Below are 21,833 nucleotides of genomic sequence, written 5' to 3'. Positions count from 1 at the left end.
CGGCTGCGCAGCAGGGCTGACTCCCCAGGGGTGTGACCTCACGCGCTCCCTCCCTCGGGCCGTGGCAACTGCGTGGGGCCAGGGCAGCCACGCCAGACTGTCTGCTCACCTCAGGACCTGATCATCTCATGTGCTCTGTCACCACCTGGGGCGGCTCAGTCTACCCCTCGGTGACTTAGCCTCTTGCCACCAGGCCCTGGGTCAGAGGTGGCCCAGGTAGGGTCCCTGCTGGGGGGGCTTGAAGCTGGGGGCCAGGAGCAAGGGTGGGGGCCCATGCTGCCCAGGGGTTAGACACATGCCCAGGTGGTGATGCCCCAAGTGGGGATGCTTCAGCTCTGTGGGTCACTCAGAGCACAGAAAAAAAACAAGGGTCCCCATGTCCCACAAACACATGTGCTTCTACACTCGGCTGCCCCAGGGAGGGGCAGGGTTCAGTCCACTGTCTTCCTCTCACAGGCCGGCAGGTCGGGGGGTCACTTCCCCTGCCAATGGGCGTGCTGCCCGGGGGAGGAGGGTTGGAGATTAGGGGTGTGGGCCCCCATAGGCACCAGCAGATAGTAAGCACTTCATAAACAGGGGTTAACACTGCCTGTGAAAGAAGAATGGCCTTATGTTTTTAAAGGTTCATAAAAAAAAGTGACAGACACCATATGTGGCCTGCTGAGCCTGAAAGAATTACCATTAGCCCTTCACAGGAAATGTCTGCAACCTCTGGGATGGAGAAAAGGACCTAGCACACAGGCCCCAAGGGAGGGGGCCTCCTGGGGTGGCCAGGAGCCTACAGACATGCTCCACTGCTTGGACACCAGCCCCGCACCTGCCCAGACACCTGGCGTCTCTAGACGGTCCACGTCCCCACGCAGATCCCTGGAGACTCTGGAGGGCCCACCTCCCCCACCCAGATCCCTGGCATCTCTGGAGGGTCCACGTCCCCCACCCAGATCCCTGGAGACTGTGGAAGGCGCACCACCCAAGTCAGATCCCTGGAGAGTCTGGAGGGCGCACCTCCCCCACCCAGATCTCTGGCATCTCTGGAGGGCCCATCTCCCGCACCCAGATCCCTGGAGACTCTGGAGGGCCCACCTCCCCCACCCAGATCCCTGGCATCTCTGGAGGGTCCACGTCCCCCACCCAGATCCCTGGAGACTCTGGAGGGCCCACCTCCCCCACCCAGATCCCTGGAGACTTGGAGGGCCCACCTCCCCCACCCAGATCCCTGGAGTCTCTCGAGGGTCCACATCCCCCACCCAGATCCCTGGAGACTCTGGAGGGCCCACTTCCCCCACCCAGATCTCTGGAGTCTAGAGGGCCCACCTCCCCCACCCACCCACATCCCTGGCATCTCTGGAGGATCCACGCCCGCACCCAGATCCCTGGAGACTTTGGAGGGCCCACCTCCCCCACCCAGATCCCTGGAGACTCTGGAGGGTCCACCTCCCTCACCCAGACCCCTGGAGACTCTGGAGGGCCCACCTCCCCCATCCAGATCACTGGAGTCTCTGGAGGGCCCACCTCCCCCACCCAGATCCCTGGCATCTCTGCAGGGTCCACCTCCCTCACCCAGATCCCTGGAGACTCTGGAGGGCGCACCTCCCCCACCCAGATCCCTGGAGACTCTGGAGGGCCCACCTCCCATACACAGATCCCTGGCATTTCTGGAGGGTCCACTTACCCACCCAGATCCCTGGAGACTCTGGAAGGCCCACCTCCCCCACCCACATCCCTGGAGACTCGGGGGGCGCACCACCCAACCCAGATCTCTGGAGTCTCTGGTAGGTCCACATCCCCCACTCAGATCCCTGGGGTCTGGAGGGTCCACCTCCCCAACTCAGATCCCTGGAGAGTCTGGAGGGCGCACCTCCCCCACCCAGATCTCTGGAGTCTCTGGAGGGTCCACCTCCCCCACCCAGATCCCTGGCATCTCTGGAGGGTCTACCTCCTCCACCCAGGCCCCCGGTCCCTCTGTGAGGCCCACCCCCCCCGCCCTCTCCATGGCCCCTAAGGGCTGGTCTGCCAGCAATGTGTGTCCTGTGGACAAGCTCTTCATCCTACCCCCCTGGCTGACCGAGGTCTGCAGATTCTGTTCCAGGAGGCCCACCCTGCACGACCACTGCCTCCTTGGCGCTGTGGGTCCATGCCTGTTGTGCCTCCTCCTGGGCCTAAGTTTCTTCATGTGCTTCGTGTGTTGGCTAGACTCACCCTCCCTGGGGGGGGGGGGTCCTTCCAGCTCCCAATGCCCGCATTCCCTAACCCCCCAAAGCTGAGGACCACACCTGACTTCAGGGTCTGACACCTGGCTCTGGTGCCTGGCCTGTGGCCCCTGGCCCTGACCTCCAGCTCACTCCCACCTGTGAGGTGCTCTGGCCTGAACCACAGTGACCCCATCCTCAGGCCACGCCCACCAGCTGGCCGAGTGGGCATGACCGGCACTGTTGGATCAGCGATGTCTGCTGGAGCTGGGGAGGTGGTGACAAGGAGTGCTGGGTACTCGCTGACCCCGCTTTACAGTGTGGGCTGTCTTCCTGAGCCTCCATTCTGGGGCCCTTCTTCCCGCAGAACAGAATGCAAACTCGCGATGTTTGTAACAAGGCCGCCCTCTTGTTCCCCTGCACTGGCCGCCCACTCGCGTCAGGGCCCCTGGGTCCAGGGCTGATGGCTCAGCTGCTTCCCTGTAATCGCCGTCCTCTCTCTCGCCCGCCCTTGGGCTCTGTGACTGTGCCCCACCGTGGCCTGCAGCCCTGCCAGGGGAACTGCGGTGCGGGTCAGAGTGTCAGTGTGGGTGCTCGATCGACACTGGGTGCCTTGGAACAAAACGAGGCCTTCCAGAAGGACGACAAGCACACAGGACGGTTACTAGTTACGGGGACACGTGGGGGGTCGGGGTGGAGGCCCCCGGGGGGCAGGGAGCTGAGTGACGGGGGGCAGGCGGGGGCGTCATCCGTCTGCCCTGTTGTATTTCCTGAGTGAGAGGCGCCGGGAGGGTACGTGAGCTTGTTCTCGACACCTTGCGATATCACCAGTATACTGCAGAATAATAGGAAGAGAGCCGGCGGAAGAGAAAGGGGCACATGGGAGCCTCCGACGCGCCCGGAGGCATCGGCGCAAGGGGGGTGGGGGGTGGGAGCCCCAGGGAAGCACCTCTTCACACTTGTGGGAGCAGAGGTAAGAACAGGGTCCCCGTCTTCCAGCCGTTGTGAGTGTTCCCGACAGATCAGCATCCCCTGACTGGAGGGTGACGCTGCAGGCCACAGCCCACCCCTGGGGGAGAGCCCAGGAGGAGACTCTGCTCACAGGCTGGTGTCAGTGCCCCCACGGTGCCCCCCCCCGCTCTGCCGCCGCCATCACACGGCCTCCTCTGTGTGTCTGTGCCCACCCCCCCCCCAGCCCCCGCATAAGGGCACCAGTGTGACCACCTCTTAACTAATTACATCTGCCAAGACCCCATTTCCAAATAAGATCACCCTCACGGGTGCCGGTGGGTGTGGATTTGGAGGGACTCTGTCCACCCGGCACACAGGCCACGCCTATCCCAGCTCTGATCTATCTGCTTGTCTGGGACCGGGTGGGTCTTACATGGTGACAGCCACAGGAGAGAAGATGGTCCAGTACCTCTGAAGGGGACAAAAGTGTCCTGGGGGGATGGGGCCCCGGTGTATCCAGGAGGTGGCCCTTCTCTAGCAACTGGCCAACGTGTCACCAGAGACACTAACAGATCAGTGGCACTTGGGTTGCCAGGCCTCGTTTCCTGCCAGGACAGACGTTACTAAGAAATCACAGACCACCTTCCCTACGGGCAGTAGCCAGCACCACTTGGGAGGCCTCCTTCCTGGAGGCAGAGGGTCCCCCCAGGTAATCAGAGGGACTGCAAGGGCTACTCAGAGCTGGGAAGGGGCAGCCAGGCAGTTTGCACGCGGCCCGTGGAACGTCCTGGGGCACAGGGAGAGCTCACAGCTACAACCACTGATTATGTTACGTCATTGTTCTGAGATGTGTCAGCCAAAACGCAGGCAAAACAGAAAAGCAGATAAGTTGGATTCACTGAAGTTGAAAATGTTTGTGCTTCAAAGCACACCATCAACGAAGTGAAAAGACCACCCACAGAATGGGAGAAAATAGTTACAAATAGTATATCTGATAAGAGTCGAGTAGCTATAGAAAATCTATAGAACTCTTAAAGCCCAACAGATCTGAACAGACATTTCTCCAGGGAAGATGCCCGAATGGCTGAGAAGCACAGGAAAAGATACTCCACATCATCAGCCACGGCGGAAACAAATGCAAACCACAGTGAGAGGCCACTTCATGCCCCCTGGGGCGGGCTACGATCAGAAGCGTGGATAATAACAAGTGTTGGCGAGGGTGTCGAGGAATCAGGGCCCTCCTACTCAGCTGGCGGGAATGCAAAACGGTGCAGCCGCCTCGGAAAACAGTCCAGCAGATCCTTGAAATGGTAAATGAACAGAGTGACCCCAGGACTCGGCAATTCCACACGCAGGTATGCACCCAAGAGAAATGAGAACATAGGTCCACGCAGAAACTCATACCCGAATGTTCGTAGCAAACCAAACGCTCGTAAGTGATCAATGGGTAAATACAATATGTTCTATCCACACAATGGGATGCTATTCAACCGTAAAAAGGAATGAAGGACTAACACATGCTACAATGTGTACAAACCTTAGCAACATTATACTAAGTGACAGAAGCCAGACACAAAGGGACAATAGGATATGAATCCACCAACAGCAAATGTCCAGAAGGGAAAATCCACAGATAGAAAGTAGCCTTGCGGTTGCCAGGGGCTGGGGGAGGGGAAATGTGATCCCCTTGGGTTCAGAGTTTGGGGATGATGAAAATGTTTTGGAATTAGATGGTGGCAGTGGTAGCATAACTTGGTGAGGACACTAAAAGCCACTGAATTGTACACTTTAAAAGGAAGAATTTTGTGGTGTGTGAATGTATCTCTATTTTTAAAGTTTCATCCATGCATCCACCTGTCCATCCATCCATCCATCCACCCATCCTTCCATCTGTCCACCCATCCAACCTTCCACCCACCCACCCACCCATCCATCCATCTATCCGTCCATCCATCCTCCCATCCATCCATCCATCCACCCATCCATCCATCCATCCACCCATCCATCCATCCATCCTTCCATCTGTCCACCCACCCACCCATCCATCCATCCACCCATCCATCCTTCCATCTGTTCATCCATCCATCCATCCTCCCATCCATCCATCCACCCATCTGTCCATCCATCCATCTGTCCACCCATCCATCCTTCCAACCATCCACCCATCCATCCATCCGTCCATTGCTGCTAGCTCTGGAAAGCTGTTAAGTTGGTTCTGCGTGAGGCAGAGATGAGTGGGTTGGATCTGGCCCCCACGGGGCTTCTCGTCTGGGGGACTTGGGATCAGGTTGCTGGTCACATTCCCCCATCAGCCCATCTCTGCTTTGATGAACCAAGAAGTCCTGTCCAGTGAGCCATCCTCAACCAGGTGAGAGTAGGGGCAGTGGCTCCGAGCCACCCCTGGGTGACCCAGACCCCCAGGGTGGCCACAGATGAAGTCATCCTCTGCTCCTCCTCCCACTAAGCCCCTCCCCCATGCCCACGTGCTTGACCAACGGGACGCAGCAGAAGGGAGGTGCTGGGAAAGGCGGGTGAAGGTCCAGGCCATCAGGAGGCCCCTTGGGCTGCTCCTATCAGCCTGGAGCTGCCATGGAAGAAGTCTGACGGCTGCTGGAGTCCAGCCCACGGTCACAGCTGGCTGGCCTCCCAGCTGTCCCCGCCGAGGTGCCCACCGTGGGAGGGCCGCCGTCTCGGACCTACTGCGGCAGCCTGTCTGCCCGCCGACCACCACGGAGGAACGCCTGTTGACACCACAGGGCACTGAGGAGCTGCCTGGAGGTCCTGCCCATGTCCCTGACTCTGGGGAGCAGGGGATGCAGTGACCCGGGCTGTCCCGAGTGCTAAGTTTTGGGGGGTCATCACGTAGCAGCAGAGAGCTCCCCCTGCGCTGCCCGTGGACAGGGCACGCGCCCCATGGGGTCGATGTCACCTGCCCCGTCCCCGCCCTCACCCTGGAACCAAAGCCATGTCCCGTGGCACGCTGATGGGGCTGCTGACCCGCGGCTCAGGTGGGAAGACGCCTGCTGCATCTCTCGGGGCCCAGAGCACTCACCCTAAGGCAGCAGCCCCTGACCCGGGTCCTGTGAGCCGCTGGGCCCATGTCGGTCCCCGGGGTATCGTGTGGTCGGTTCTACGGCTCTGCCAGGCATTTGGTCCTTTGGGTTTCCCTGAGAAGATGCAGCTGTGTCCACACCCCCACCCCCGGCCACAGGGGGCCCCACGTGGGGGCTGTGCTCCTTGTGCGCTGTGGCCGGGGGTGGGGGTTTGCCTGGGTGAGGAGGGGACGCAGGAGGGGCTGCGGACTGAGCGGGCAGGAAAGGAAAACGACCGGCTCACATCAGGTGCCGTCGTCAGCAGAGGCGGCAGGGCCTGGCCTGGTGCCTTCGCCAGGTTGGCCCGAGTGTGGCCGCCTGGCGAGGTGGGAGCCTCCAGAGCCGAGTTCCCCGCCAAGGCTGGGGCCTGCTTCTGGCCCCATCTGTCTAGTGTCGCCAGATTTGCCCAGAGACCTTCAGCTTCAGCTTCCGGGTGGCTTATGCTACAGTCCCTCTGTGCGCCCGTAGTGCTGCCCTGGAACTCGCGTCCACCTGGAGCCCGTGAGGGTGACACTACTCGCCAAGGGTCTCTGCAGATGTGACTGAGTTAGGATGAGCTCACACGGGACAGGGTGCGCCCTCGCCCAGCAGGACTGGTGTCCTCACAAGAAGACAGGCACAGAGGACAGGCCGTGAGGAGACAGGGTGGGGCTGGCCTCAGGCCCAGGGGCTCAAAGACCTGCAGGCAACGGACTACTCCTTTCAAGCTGGTTATTTACATAAATCCATTCACAAGAACCCACAATGGAGAGACAGCATTTATACATTTTATTTCCTTTTAAAAAGAAGATGTCCACTCTTATTTTGTCTTATAGCTAAGGTAACACATGTCTGGGTTTGGCAGGGACAGTCGCAGTTTACGTCTGTTGTCCCAGCACCCCATCCAATTTGACATTTGACCCAGAATTTAGAATTTTAACATTCTTCTCTTAATAGTTGGATTAAAATAGGCCTAGATAAGCTTGGTGTAACGCCCTGTATTTTTTCCTACTAGCTTGTGCAAGGTTCTTTTCTAGTAGGGTGTGAGGTACACAGGCAACGAACAACTTTCATGCTTTAACAGGTGGCAGAAACTGAAAAACAAGGGCTAAGCTATCCCTTTTTTTGACCCGTCTAGACAGATTTAAATGAGCATCTTGCTTTAAAGGACAGCATGCAGGGAGATGTGCAGATAAAACAATACATCCTTAGACACGATTGGGGTGGGATAACTCGCTCTTTCCAGTCTCTTAGCGGTGAAAGAAGCCGCCTAGTCTGGGCAGCAGCGGGCGGGAAGGACCTCCCCCGGAGCCCCTGGAGGGGAGAGCAGCCCTGGGACCCCTCGATCTCAGACTTCCAGCCTCCAGACTGTGAGAGAATAAAACGTGTGTAATATCCATCCTACGAGACAAGGACAACTGGGGGAGGGCTGGGGGCTCAGAGACCCCCCGGCAGGGAGTGGCAGGGCCACCCCATCTCGCTGAGGAGGGAAACGCCACCCAGCGTCCTCCTGGTGGAGGAGCCCGGTGCCGGGTGAAGTCGGGGTCTGGGGCCGTGCTGGTCCCCAGCTGATCTGTTGCAGCCCCTCGGCGCACCGCACCCTCCTGGGACAGCTCCGGGCCTGATCACCGGCTATCGGCCGCCCCAGCCCGGCTCCAAAACCCAGACTCCTTATCACTGCGCTCAGAACGCAGAGCCGCCGGCCGGCAGAAGAGGGAGACTCATCAAACTGGGGCCAACGGGACCGAGAAACGCACGGCGCCCTCCCGAGCAGGGCCTGAGGAGGGGACGGGGCACCCTGACACAGAATGACAACAGGGCACAGGGACCCTGATTAAAGGGAGGGAGGAAGAGTTTAAGTAAACAGAGAGGCTGCAGACTCGGTGATGAGTCAATTAATGTTGGAGAAACACCCAAAAGGACGCGACCCCGCAAAACCTGGCGACGCGTCTCATGTCAGAGCGTTCAGGCTGAGATCGAGGGCTTTTAAGAGGCGCGCTCCACGTGCTATGGGCTCTGGGCTTGGTTGCCCCGTGGCAAGTTCTGCTGGTTTCCCTGGTCCGAGGACTCCTTTGGGGTGAGTGAACAGAGGAGATCCCGGGGACCTGACCCAGCCACTTCCCCCTGCTGAGGGAGCCGACCCACCTAGGAGTGACCTGCAGCTGCCACTAAACTAGCACAAACTTAGCAGCTTGAACGATAGAAATTTATCCCCTCACGGTTCTGGAGACGAGAAATCCGAAGTCCAGGGGTCACAGGGCTGGGCTCCCTCTGGAGGCTCTGGGGGAGGGTCCTTCCTGCCCCCTCCAGCTCCCGGGGGCTCCAGGCGTCCTTGGCTTGTGGCTGCAGCCCTTTGGGCTCTGCCTCTGTCCTCACATGGCCTCCCCTCTGTGTCTGTGTCTCAAATCTCCCTCTGCTTTTCTCTTCTAAGGGCACCTGGATTTAGGCCCATCGTGATCCAGGATGAACGCTCTCATCTCATCTCTTTACCTTAACTACACCTGTAAAGACCCCTATTCCGTGTAAGGTTCCATTCTGAGGTTCCAGGTGGACCTATACCGGGGGCCACATCTCAACCCCTGCCCCCTCCTGGCCGGTTGAGCCCTCAAGGCTCACGGGTTCAAGGGGCCCTAGATTCTCACCCTGCGTTGCTGGTGGCTTCCTGAGAAGGTGTCCCCAGCAGCAGGCTGTCACTCCCTTCGGCTGTGTTATTTACCCTGATGTCCCCAGAATGGCTGCCAGGCCCAGCGACGAGGGGTCCGAGGTGGGGGCATGAGGAACTGAGCCGGCTCTTCTCCCCTACTCCCGGGGAGCAGGCTCCACGTGAGCGATGCCGTCGAACCCCACGTGCCCAATCTGGCTGCTGCCTTACGGCCTGTGTCCTGTCTCCCGGGGCTGCGGGGTTCTGACCTTCCAGGGCATCACCAAAGATGCTGGTGGTGGTCGAGTTTCAGTGGGTAGAATCCACCGGGAACGGCATCCACAGACCTATGGGCTTTCAAACGCTGGATACAGGAATCCCACTGAAGGAGTGAAAACCGAGGGAACAATCAAGGCGCACACAAATTAAAGCACAGAGATGTTCCCTGCAGTGTGCTTTACGGGGGCGGATTCTGAAGCAACTGAGGTTCAACACCTGGGCAGTGTTGAGGGAAGTGACAGAACAGCCCCGTCAGTGACGTACTGGCAGCCAGCGAATCGCGTTCAGGAGGCCTTTTCACGACCCAGAGGAGTGACGGGATGGGCCGCAGCACGTAAGGCAGCATGATCTCATCTGTACCGTGTGTACGTGACCCACACACATGCGTCAACGGAAGCGCAGTCCAGTGTCCGAAAAATAACTGATGTCTCTTAAGTCTTCAGTTTCTTAGGAAAAGGGGGCGACATTTGATGCCTTGGGACTTCCCTGGCAGTCCAGTGGCTGAGGCTCCACACTCGCGATGCCGGGGGCCCGGGTTTGATCCCTGGTCAGGGAGCTAGATCCCACATGCATGCCACAACTAAGCCTGCACGTGGTAACGAAGCTCCCACGTGCTGCAACTAAAACCCAGTGCAGACAAACAAATACTAACAAAAAAAAAGACAGAGAAAGACTTCTTCAACTTCCCTCCTGCCCCCTTCACTGAACTGACCCCTCCAACACCACATTCTCTCCAAGCCCAGCTGCCGTTTGTTCTTGTCCTCCTCAGATCTTATGAGCAGACCAGAACCCCTGGCCCGAATCCGTCAGAAGAACAGAAGCTCCTCCCTCTTGGAAGGAAGGTGAAGCCGTCGTGAGCAATTGTGCGGAACCAAACCGATTTTCCCGACATCTCTCTCCGTGGCTCTCTCTCCCTGTCTCCGTCTCCATCAGGCTGGAAGGAAATGCCCCCAGCTTGTAACCGTCACTGTGAGTCACCTTGGACCCCTCTTCCATGCCCAGCCAACCCAGAGCCCTCTCTCAGCTGAACCCCAGGACCTGGTTTCTGTCCGGGTTGGTGCGGAGCCACAAGGACGCCTGGGTGTGCCGCGGAGGCCAGAGCATGGCTGGGGGTGTGATGTGAGGATGGCTGCTTCCCCTGAGGCTCAGGACCAAGGCAGAGAGAGGCAGCAGCGCAGACATGCCGACGGCTCACGGGGTGGGACCTCACTCCCTGGAGGCTCAGCTCCGTGGCTCTGAGGGGATGGGAAGGCTGCAGGCTTGAGGCAGGACCCCTGGGTCTCAGGTGCTTGAACTGAAGGGGCACCTGGGGTGCCTTAGTCTCCTCATCTGTGGAACGGGGCAGACACTGTTTGCATAGATCCTCCACACGAAGATGACCTCTGCAAACTGTGAAGCGATGGTTCTGGGCAGTGGGTACCAGAGGGGCCCCCACCATGTTCCCGGGCATCCTTCCCTCCAACTGGCGCTCCTTAGCTTACATGTTACGGGGTCAGCCTTGCTTCATTCGCTCAAGTGGTGCAGGATGTGCCTGCTGACTGCACAGAAAGGGTTTCTTCTACTAAACAGCCCCCCGTCCATGACTTGGATTTGGGACCATGTCCGTGCCAGCCCCGGCCCTGCCCACGAGGACCCCCGGCTCTGAGGCTGTGCCCTGGCATGGAGGTGCTCGCGCCCCCGTGAAGGCTGGTGGGGACGGGTGCAGAGTGTGTGCTGATGCCTGTGTCGAGGGTTCCCATGGGTGTTTCCAGGCGGCAGGCACTGCCGCCAGCTCCCCACACGGACAGCATCATTCCCTGCAGTAAGCCACAGCATTCTTGGCCACCGCACCGAAACCTGACCCTCTTAATACCTAATGGGAAGGCGCACTTGGAATATGCTTCCTATGAGTCATTTTCCATCCTCCATCTGTCAAAAATGCAAGTTTGTTTATTTCTGAGAGATGCTCTCAGTGGTCTTACTGATGACAACACAAAGGAAGGGCAGCAAGAGCCCCTGCCTCGCTGCGCCTCTTCTCAATGCTGTGAGGACAGCCATCTGCGGAAGGAGGCTCTGGAGACCCAAAGGCCCGCCTGCAGGGAGAGCGCCCTAGACAGAGGGGCTGGGGCCAGACCCAGCTCTGCTCTCAAAACAAAGAGGGGACTGTCCCCAAAGCCTGCATCCTAAGGTTTCAGGACACAGGCGGGTATCCCCGGAGGGGAATATGAGCACTGCTGCTGCCAAGGGCAGTGATGGTGGAGATGATGGAGATGGTGGTGATGGTGGTGATGGTGGTGATGATGGTGATGGTGATGGTGGTGATGGTGATGGTGGTGATGGTGATGGTGATGGTGGTGATGGTGGTGATGGTGATGATGGTGATGGTGATGGTGATGGTGGTGATGGTGGTGGTGGTGATGGTGATGGTGGTGATGGTGATGATGGTGGTGATGGTGATGGTGGAGGTGACGGTGGAGATGATGGTGATGGTGGAGATGATGGTGATGATGGTGTTGGTGGTGTTGGTGGTGATGGTGGTGATGGTGGTGATGGTGATGGTGATGGTGGTGATGGTGATGGTGGTGATGGTGGTGATGATGGTGATGGTGGTGATGGTGATGGTGGTGATGATGGTGATGGTGGTGATGATGATGATGGTGATGGTGGTGATGGTGATGATGGTGATGGTGATGGTGATGGTGGTGATGGTGGTGGTGGTGATGGTGATGGTGGTGATGGTGATGATGGTGGTGATGGTGGTGATGGTGGTGATGATGGTGATGGTGGTGATGGTGGTGATGGTGATGATGGTGATGGTGGTGATGATGATGGTGGTGATGGTGGTGATGGTGGTGGTGATGGTGATGGTGATGGTGATGGTGGTGATGGTGGTGATGATGGTGATGGTGGTGATGGTGATGGTGGTGATGGTGGTGATGGTGGTGATGTGGTGGTGGTGATGGTGGTGATGGTGATGGTGGTGATGGTGATGATGGTGATGGTGGTGATGGTGATGATGATGGTGGTGATGGTGGTGATGGTGGTGGTGGTGGTGGTGGTGGTGGTGGTGGTGGTGATGGTGATGATGGTGATGGTGGTGATGATGATGGTGGTGATGGTGGTGATGGTGGTGGTGGTGATGGTGATGGTGATGGTGATGATGGTGATGGTGATGGTGATGATGGTGGTGATGGTGGTGATGGTGGTGATGATGGTGATGGTGATGATGGTGGTGGTGATGATGGTGATGGTGGTGATGGTGATGGTGGTGATGGTGATGGTGGTGATGGTGGTGATGGTGGTGATGATGGTGGTGATGGTGGTGATGGTGGTGGTGGTGGTGGTGGTGATGGTGGTGGTGATGGTGATGGTGGTGATGGTGGTGATGGTGATGGTGGAGATGATGGTGATGGTGGTGGTGATGGTGATGGTGGTGATGATGGTGATGGTGGTGATGGTGGTGATGGTGATGGTGGTGGTGATGGTGATGGTGGTGATGGTGATGGTGGTGATGGTGATGGTGGTGATGGTGGTGATGGTGGTGATGATGGTGATGGTGGTGATGGTGATGATGATGGTGGTGATGGTGATGATGGTGATGGTGGTGATGGTGATGATGATGCTGGTGATGGTGGTGATGGTGGTGGTGGTGATGGTGGTGATGATGATGGTGGTGATGGTGATGGTGGTGATGATGGTGATGGTGATGGTGGTGATGGTGATGGTGGTGATGGTGGTGATGAAGGTGATGATACAGCTGCCCAGTGTTTAGTGAGCACCTACTGCATGCCACGTGTTTTCTCAGCCATGCTCTCTTGCTCCGTCTGTGTGCTCCCTTTCTGTGGATGACGCTCCAATGAGTGGAAAGGTAAGCCCGAGGTCACAGGCAGCAAGGCGGTGTGAGGGTGTACCGAGTCTGGCTGCCTCTCAGCAGCAGCGTTCGTGCGGGCAGCTTCAGCAGTGGAGGTCAGGGGAGGGCCGGAGGAGGAGCTGGCCCCTTTCCCAGGGGCATGAAACCTGCTTTCCCCACCTCTGGAGGCAGTGAGCCAGATGGGGGGGTTCTTCCTCAGCCCTGTGTCCCACCAAGTGGAGGTCCAGGGGAACTGAAAAAGGCAGAGTGAAACTAGGAGACGCCCTCTTGGTTTTTGATTTTTGTCCCAACATGGGAACACTGGTAACGTGCAGGGCTAACGTAGGGGTGGTGATGCAGCCCTCTGGGCTCTGGGGTGGCAGCCTAACTGGTCCAGCTTTTTGGAAGGCCTGGCAATAGGCATGAATATTTTACAGTCCCACATCTAGGTACTGATCCTACAGAAATGTCGGCAAAAGCGTCCACGCTTACAGGAACAGAGGATGCTGGCAGCGGACAGCTGGGAAGAGCAAGAGACGGCAGCAAGCTGAATGGCCATCAACAGGCTGGCTCAAAGCATCCTGGGAAGGTGTCCCCTGGCGTCACAAGCGAAGGACATGCTTTCAGACCCTGTTAGTAAAGACACTATAAACCCATGAAGGCGTGGAAAGTTCTGGGAGGTTACGTATCAGTGTTAACAGCATTCTCTCTGCAGAAGGGGAGGGGCTGGGGCTTGTTTGGGCAGGAGCTGAGTCTTACCTGTGTCTATGCATCCCTGGCCCTGAGCATCGTGTCTGGCAGGGGCAGGTGAGTGAGGAGTGTGGGGTGAGTGGGTGCTGGGGGCACGAGCTGGATTTAGTAGGGCCTAAGTGAACAGCTGGGCAGACAGGAGCAAGCCCAGGGCTTACGGCCAAGGTCTTGGTCAAACTGCTTGCCCTCAGCCTCGGTTTACCTCTCTGTGAGCCGGGGTGTGACAAGCCCCTCCTTCCTGGGAGAGCTGTGAGGGCTGGAGCCCAAGAGGGTATGAAGGGTGAGCACCAGGTCTATACATGCTACTACCACTCCCTGGCTTTGCCAACTACTTATTTATTTATTTATTTTTACGGTGCGCGGGCCTCTCACTATCGTGGCCTCTCCCGTCGCGGAGCACGGGCTCCGGACGCGCAGGCTCAGCGGCCATGGCTCAGGGGCCCAGCCGCTCCGCGGCATGCGGGATCCTCCCGGACCGGGGCACGAACCCGTGTCCCCTGCATCGGCAGGTGGACTCTCAACCACTGCGCCACCAGGGAAGCCCTGCCAACTGCTTTTAACTAGGGGGTTGAGGGAAGAAATTATGTTTGAAAAAGATGGAGAATGGCCACGAATAAAGGCACCGGCCCGAGGACCTTCCCCTGGGCTGGGCCTTGTTCTGCACTCCCTCCCTGAAGCCTGCAGTGAGATTCCTAAGCAGGAAGGTCAGCCCCTCTCCCCACCCAACCGCCGCTCACTCAGTGGAGGGTCGGGGCTCAGGAAGAGGGTTCAGAGAGAACCAGAGGTGGGGCTGCCAGGAGGCAGGGGTTCTGCACCCTGCAGACAGGCCAGCAGGGCCTTCACAGCGGTCTCGAAGGGTGTGATGGCAGGACGCTGGCCTGGGCGTCGGGGGAGGGAGTGGGAGGCCTTGCTGGTGGGGTCCACCTTCGGGCAGGTCACCGGGGCATCTGGAAATCGGGCTGTAGCCGGAACGTCTGCTCGGTTTGCCCGTGATGAGAGGGTTTCCGGGATGTGGGATTTTTTTAGTGTTTAATGTGGCCGGTCACCCCTGGCTGTGGTCCAGCTTTGCGTTACTTTTGGGGCGTCTCACCACACCCCCCCGAGGCTCTGTTGTCTGAAGGGATGGGATCAAACCACAAGGGCTCATCCCAGCCTTGTGGTTGGCCTGGCCACCGGGGGTCCTAGGCGAGGAGGGCGCTGGGGTCTGTGGAGCCCCTGGGCTGCCCTCCAGGAGGTGACGGCGGAGAATCATGGGGAGGGGGCGGTGACCCCGATAGACATGCTCTGGCCCCTGAGAGACGGACACAGAACCCCCAAACCAGGCAGGTCAGCGTGAGCCAGGAGCCACCGGGCCGGTGGGAGGGCAGAAGGTGCCAGTCGGGGGGGTGGGCACAGAGCTGGGAGGCGACATCAGGCGCAGAACCAGGAGCGTCTGCAGCGCGGGTAGGTGGCCGCTGAGCCGCCGCCTGGTCCCACGAGTCACCCCTTTGATCTTCCCTGCGGAACCCCAGGGCGGACACGTCGGCTGGATCATGCAGTTTTGCTGGACGATGCGGAGGCCTCACTGGACACCCTGTTGGTGCCGGGGTCTCAGAAGGTCCAGCGAGCTCTGCTCTTGAGTGCCCTCCACCAGCTGCCAGCCCTGGGTCGGGACGAGCGCCAGCATCTGTCCCCATCCCCACCCTGCAGCTGTGGCTGCGCCTGCGGCCAGGGGACATCCCAGAGATCTCGGCAATACCGAGAGGCCCACCAACTCGTCGGGTCCCGGCCTCACGCTGACCTTGCACATGTGTTTCCAGGCCCATCTCCTGGGTCATGGAATTTCCTGGTCAGTCCATAACCAAGCCAGCCGCGGTCCCTTTAAAAAGAAAATGACCCCCTTAATCCTCAGTAAGCCCCTCCTGGGATGCGGTTGAAAGCCAGGATTCCTCTCTGAGATGTCATCCTTTGTGGAGGCGGATCTGGGTCGGGCAGGCCGTCCCGAGCTGTGGAAGGAGCCTGTCCAGAGGGGCGGCCGCGCCGGGTGAGGGGAGGGCAGCCGCAGCCACGTGGGCACGGGAAGGCACCCCTGCCCCCAGCCGGCCACCTGCCCTGGGGAAACCACTGTCGGGATGGAGCTTGTGGGGCCTCGGGGGAGAGGCCTGGCTCGGCCTGGAACGTGCTGAGCAGCCTGGCCTGTGCCCCCGGCCAGCCCGCGAAGTGCTGGGTCTGGTGCAGGGGCTGAAGGCGCACGGCTGGGAGGGGAGAAAGAGAAAAGACGGGAAAACACAGAACCCACGAGCGGCCTGCAAGGAATGTGGCAAACCCTGCCCCACGGTCTCCGGGGCCGAGTGCCCTCTGCAGCCCCCAGGGAACCTTCCCGGCAGCAAGCGTCTTCAGTCTCCTTCCCTTGCCCCTGGTTGGGGCTGCCAGGCCCCGGTTACGGGGGCAACGTCCAAACGGCCTTCCGTGTGGGCTCTGACCCTTCGGAGGCCTGGTTGCTGGACCCCCAGGGCATGTAGGGGGTCAGAGGGACAGAGCAGCCTCGGCCCGTGCCTCTGGGACCACAGAGCTGACCCTCTGATGGCCCCAATCCTGTGTGCGGATTGGCCTCTGATGGCAGCCAACTACCCAGGAAAAGAGAGAGGCTGATCTGGGTTGGAAACGCCTAAACTCTTCGAATTCCCGCCTTCCAGCAGGATTCTTAGTTCTTCTGCCAAAACAGAGTCGAAGGGAGGGCTCGACCTCCACTGTCACCTCAGCCAGTAGCTCACCTCTGTGTGTGCGTGCGGGCACGCATGCGGCGCCTGTCAAATCCCGCCCCGACAGAAACCAGAGCTCGGCGCACAGCCCTCTGCTTGGGCTTCCACACTTTCTTTTGTAATTTGAAGACCATCAAAGCGATACTTAGTGCGAGGAAGAGTCAAACATACAGAAAAGGATGTTTCTCTCCCACCAAATGGGACCGCTGCCAACGGTTTAGGGCTTATTATTATTTTAGTCCGTATAATTTTCCAAACCATGAATGCACGCCAATCGCAGAAGAAATCCATGCTCATGAGAACAATTCAGGAAGGAAAGTGCTGGCCTGGGTCCCCACGGCCGAGTCGGGGGCTGTGCCTGGTGGCCCCTGGCCCTCCACCCCACTGGCACCCCAGCGGGATCCCAGGAAAGGGCTTGCTGAGAAAGCAGCCCCGGATCTGCAAGGGCTGAGTAGTCACGTGGCTTTAACTTGTAAACTTTGGTGTCTGTTTTTAATTGAGATAGAATTCACACACCGTCAGGTTCTCCCTTTCGAAGTGAACGCTTTGGTGGCTTTCAGTATGTCAACGGTGTTGTGCAACCATCACCACTACCGAATTCCAGAACTTTTCCATCATCCGGAAAGAAACCCTGTTCCCATTAGCAGCCTCGCCCCGCCCCCTCCCCCAGCCCATGGCAACCACCCATCTGCTTTCTGTCTCTGGGTTTGCCTGTTCTGGACATTTCACATCAATGGAGTCATCCAATATGTGGTCTGTGTCTGGCCTGTGTCACTTAGCCTGACGTTTCTGAGGGTCAGCCATGCTGGGGCGCGTTCGTTCCTTTTTATGGCCGAGTCGTGTTCCGTCGGGCCAGCGGGCCGCCCTTTGTTACCATCACCTGACGAGCATCTGGGCTGTTTCCGCTTTCTGGCTAGCGATCGGCTCTGAGAGCATCCTGGGTGACCTCTTCCACTTCTTGGCCTCGGCTGTGCTCCCCCTTTGGACCCCATGAAATTTTAAGCCCAAACATTGTTCAAGAAGTTTTTCCTTGACTCCCCGCCCCGGGACAGTCAAGAGACCAATACTGTCAACAAAAGCCAGTCCCAGCCAGAGTGACCAACCTTCCCGGACTGTCTGGGACCAAGGGGTTCCCAGGGTTCAGGTGGGGACCCCATCCTGGGACGCGTGACCTGGAGCTGCTGAGACCCTCTGAGGAGCGTGGGGTCAGGCCTCCGGCGTCCCGCCCCTCCGAACTTCTGAACTCCCCGCCGGATCCTCTGGGCTGGCCCGGTCCCGACACCCCAGCCCCCCCTCCCCTGCTCCAGCTCTGCCAGCCGAGGTTGCTCAAGAAAGCCTCCCCCCACCCCAGGTCGTGACGGGTGATCGGTGTCAGGAATTAGACCATATCACATCTGTCCCCCCTTCTTATCTGCCAACTTTTTCCAGGTCGGACCGTCTCTGATCCAGGCCTCTCCCTCTGGAGGTATTTCTACGAGTTCTCAAAAGATGATGAAGCACAGCACAGGGGAAAGTCCAGCCCTCTGGAGTCCCTTCACCAGTGGTGACTGTGCTACTCCCCAGCTCATGGATCCTCAGTGGCTCCCTATTACTGACAGTAACAGTTAACAGGCAGACCCCTGGACCCCTTCGCCAGGGCTGGATCAGTGGGTCAAAGGCAGGGCCCAGGAACGTGCATTTTAATAAAAACCACGGGAAATTTGTGTCGGGTGTTCTCCGAGTTTCCTTTGAACCTGACTCCCCTGCACGTGTCTATGTCCCAGCCGAAATGCACGAGTCCCGTCTCCCCGGACTGGCCGCCCTGTCACTCACAGGCTTGTCCCCTCGCCGGCACCCAGCTCCCCCACCACCCCACCTCCCAAGACTTACATCCGCCTTGATTCACTCCCCTCGCCCGGTGCCCGCCACGTGGGGGTTGCCCTGGGGGTAACTGCAGTGTCCCTGACGGGGTGTGGTGTGACCACTGCCCACGCTCTTTCTGAACTATCTCCCCATTTTCCTAGCAACCCGGAGTGACACGTGCCTTGTTCTGCCCTAGTGTGCGGAAGAGAGGTGTGCGACACCAGGGGGAGCCCTCCCCCGCCTGCATCCCAACTTTTGGGGGGTGGAGCGCAGGTGCGATGGCAGGAGCTGAGGCAGTTATCTTAGGCCGCTGAAGAAATACAGTACCAGGGAGAAGGACCAGGCTCCCGGATGCTGCAGATACCGTATCGGCCCTAGGCTGCCTCTGCTCAGACTGCTCTGCAGAGCAAGTCAACTGCCGATCCTTGTGGGGCTGTGGCGATGCTTATTTCAGCAGCAGAAACGTTTCATTAGCTGACACGGCCAGACCCTGGGCCGAGGGCTCCAAGGACATTTTCTTAGGGGCTGTGAAGAAGGCACTATTATTTTTTATTTATTTTTTTGCGGTACGCGGGCCTCTCACTGTTGTGGCCTCTCCCGTTGCGGAGCACAGGCTCCGGACGCGCAGGCTCAGCGGCCATGGCTCACGGGCCCAGCCGCTCCGCGGCATGTGGGATCCTCCCGGACCGGGGCACGAACCCGCGTCCCCTGCGTCGGCAGGCGGACTCCCAACCACTGCGCCACCAGGGAAGCCCCAGAAGGCACTATTATTAATCCCATTTCACAGGTAAGGAAGTGGAGGTTTGAAGCATTTCCGTGGCTTAGCCAACATCAAATGATCGATGGCAGGGTGAGAATGTTGTTCTTTTAAAAACCATTTTACACGATCTTTAAAAAGAAGATGGTGAAAGTGGCACCCCTTCAGTGAGGACTCTGGGCGAGCCGTAGAAGGCACCCAGCCCGGCCGCCCTCCCCACAGTGCGTTCCCCGCACCAGGACCTCCCTCCCTCTTCTCAGCTCCAGGACCTGGAGTCACACTGTGTGCGGGCTCCACCACGTCGGAGAGGCTGACCGTGTGTGCCCTCACAGGCTGTCGCCAACGCCCCGCTGTCCCCACAGTGGCCTCGCATTCTGCGGCCTGCGAGCAGGCGGGCTTGGGCCACGAAGAACTGTCACGGGCGTCTGACGCTGAGCGTGGTGGGTACAACCCGCCTTCCAACACGGCCAGTCCACTGCCAAGCGGCGAGCTCCAGCTGTTTCCAGGCGGAGAACCGTGACCCCCATCCTGACCACACAGCCGGACCCTCCCTTTTGGGCTTCAGAACATGTGCAAGGAAGTGGCGGGGCGGGCACAAGAGCAGGCAGGAGGCATGAAGGGCAGGCATGGTGCGACTGCTCTGCCCCCGCTGAGTCACGGAGACTGTATCTCCTTCTGCCCCAGACGACCACGGGCCATATGTCAGGACGGCCCTCCCACGCGGCTGTCCTGTTTGGGTGACAGCACAGCGCGTGGCCCCAGCTGGCCCTGTGAACATCCGTGTGGACACTTGGCTCCCACAAAGGCCCAGCCCTGCCTCATGCCCCGCAAATTCCACACAAGCAACAAACAGCCACGACCGTCCTCACCTCCTCATCACAGATGGGCCGTCCCAGGCCGAGGGGCACGGAGGTGCCTGACCCAGCCAGGTCTCGGCCTGCCCTCAGGGAGTTGGAGGGGGTGAAACGGCCTGGATCGTCCATGGAAGGAGGGAGGGACACGGCAGGGCCAGATAACAGGCCCGGGGTCTCCAGCTCCGTCCCTGACGCTCCCCACCCCCACCCTGCTCTCTCCTAGTGGATGTCCAGGAGGCAGACCTCCACTCAGCGGAGTGCTTGGGCCGAGCCCACCGCCACTGGGGGCCATTCCTCTGATGGGGCTGCCTGCTGTCCCCCAGACACATGGCTCACACCCCAGCCAGGACCTGGGGCCCCTCACACCAGTAAGCACGATGGATCCCACTCCCCGGGTGCGGAGCATCGCCTCCCCGGAGACCCCACAGGGAGGATGCTGGGGACAGAGGATGGAAGGACATCCTGGACATCAGCCTCACGCCAAACGTGACTGTTCTTACGGGGCCTTGACACGAGCTGACAGCGTCACGTCAGAGATGGAGAGACGGAGACACAGAGACCGACAGAGAGACAAGGGGGCATCAGCGGGCATCCTTTGGGTGATGAAGGGGTGAGTCAGGAAGTGCTGGGCATCAGGGCCGGGCTCCAGAGAGCAGCCTGCCTGGCTGGGGGAGGCCTGGGTGCCCCGCCCGGCCCGGATGGAGTCCCTGCGGCAGTGAGGTGGACGCAAACACCCTCCAGGACTCCTGCCATTCCGGTGCTGCTGTGCTCCCACCTGCCCGCCCCAGCTGGGCTCCCGACGGAGGCTCGGGACCCACCGGACAGTCAGTGTAGCAGGATGCAGGGAAGGCCAGGGCTCTGGAGTCGCAGCCCTTCTCCGCCCCCAACCCCGATGGCTGTAAGTGGGGTCCGCATGCCACAGATGCCCCATCCACACTTGCCCTTGCTCTCCTCTCTGGGCAATTCCGAGGCTCAGTGAACCCAGAGGCCCGCCCTTGGGGCCTAGACTCGAAGCGCCCCGGCCTGTCCTTGGCTGGGGGCTGGGAAGGCCCGTCCTTCTGCAGGAGACAAGGGGGAGGATGAGGGACTCGGGGTCCCTCCTTCCTCCATAAGGGTCCTCCCACCCTCCCGCTGCCATTCCCCCAGCAAACCAGAGCTTGGGGACTTGATCAGGTTCTGGCCCTCCGGGGACGCGGGGGCTGGAGGCCAGATGGCGGTTGAAGGGCCGCGCCCAGCGGCTCCAGGCAATTTCTGACCTCTCCCCAACACTCCCTACCCCCCCCACAGAATCTGATGGGCCAGCCTGTGAGTGATCAGGACCTCGCGGGTCCAGGCGTGGCACCCTGTGTGAGCGGCTGGGATCCCCGCCTCTAAGGTGCAGTTACAGACGGTGGAGGCTCAAGACCACACCCTGTGGTGGCCCCCCACCAGCCCCTGGGCCAGGGCTAGGATGCCAACAGGCCCTGGCATGCCTAGTGGACCAGGGTTTCTACACGCAGAGGGGGGAGTCAGAAGCTGGCAGCTCTAGCCGCCGTCCTCGGGCACTGACTGGCCCTGGGGAGACCGGCGCGGGAGTGGGTGCCCAGCGGACAGGCGCACCTGCAGCTGCCCCGCTGCCCCATCGCTCTCAGCACACGCGCCGCAGACACCGGCCACGCATCCGAATCCCATGACCCAAGACGCTCTGCGGCCCCGATGCCTGGGGGAGGGGGAGAGGGAAAGGGAGGGGGACGTGATGGCAGGAGCAACAGCCACTGAGACGAGGGCTCGAGTTGTCATAACCGCGTTCACGTCACAATCACGATTGCTGGGAACCACGTGCAGCCGGGGTAACCGAGCCCCAGGGGTGAGGTGGGGACCTCCGAGTCCAAGGGGGCGGAGCCCAATGTGTGTTGAAGGGGGCAGGGAGGCAGGGTGCTGACCCATCAC

The 21,833-nt window shown here is 59.6% G+C and overlaps 1 protein-coding gene across 1 annotated transcript; it reads right to left on the bottom strand.

Annotated features, from left to right (window-relative positions):
* Window positions 1-201: 201 nt before the first annotated feature.
* On the bottom strand, window positions 202-21,374 carry LOC136140347 (uncharacterized). The gene is given in 12 exon segments (XM_065898417.1): window positions 202-244; window positions 5,813-5,939; window positions 6,214-6,408; window positions 11,309-12,056; window positions 12,059-12,867; window positions 14,526-14,634; window positions 15,059-15,207; window positions 15,801-15,944; window positions 19,287-19,446; window positions 19,920-19,987; window positions 20,680-20,962; window positions 21,315-21,374. Coding segments are annotated over 12 exon segments (2,895 nt in total).
* Between the last annotated feature and the right edge of the window lie 459 nt (window positions 21,375-21,833).

Source organism: Phocoena phocoena, chromosome 20 (assembly GCF_963924675.1).
Source record: "Phocoena phocoena chromosome 20, mPhoPho1.1, whole genome shotgun sequence".
NCBI classification, from domain to species: Eukaryota; Metazoa; Chordata; class Mammalia; order Artiodactyla; family Phocoenidae; genus Phocoena; species Phocoena phocoena.
This window is presented reverse-complemented; position numbering and strand designations above follow the sequence as displayed.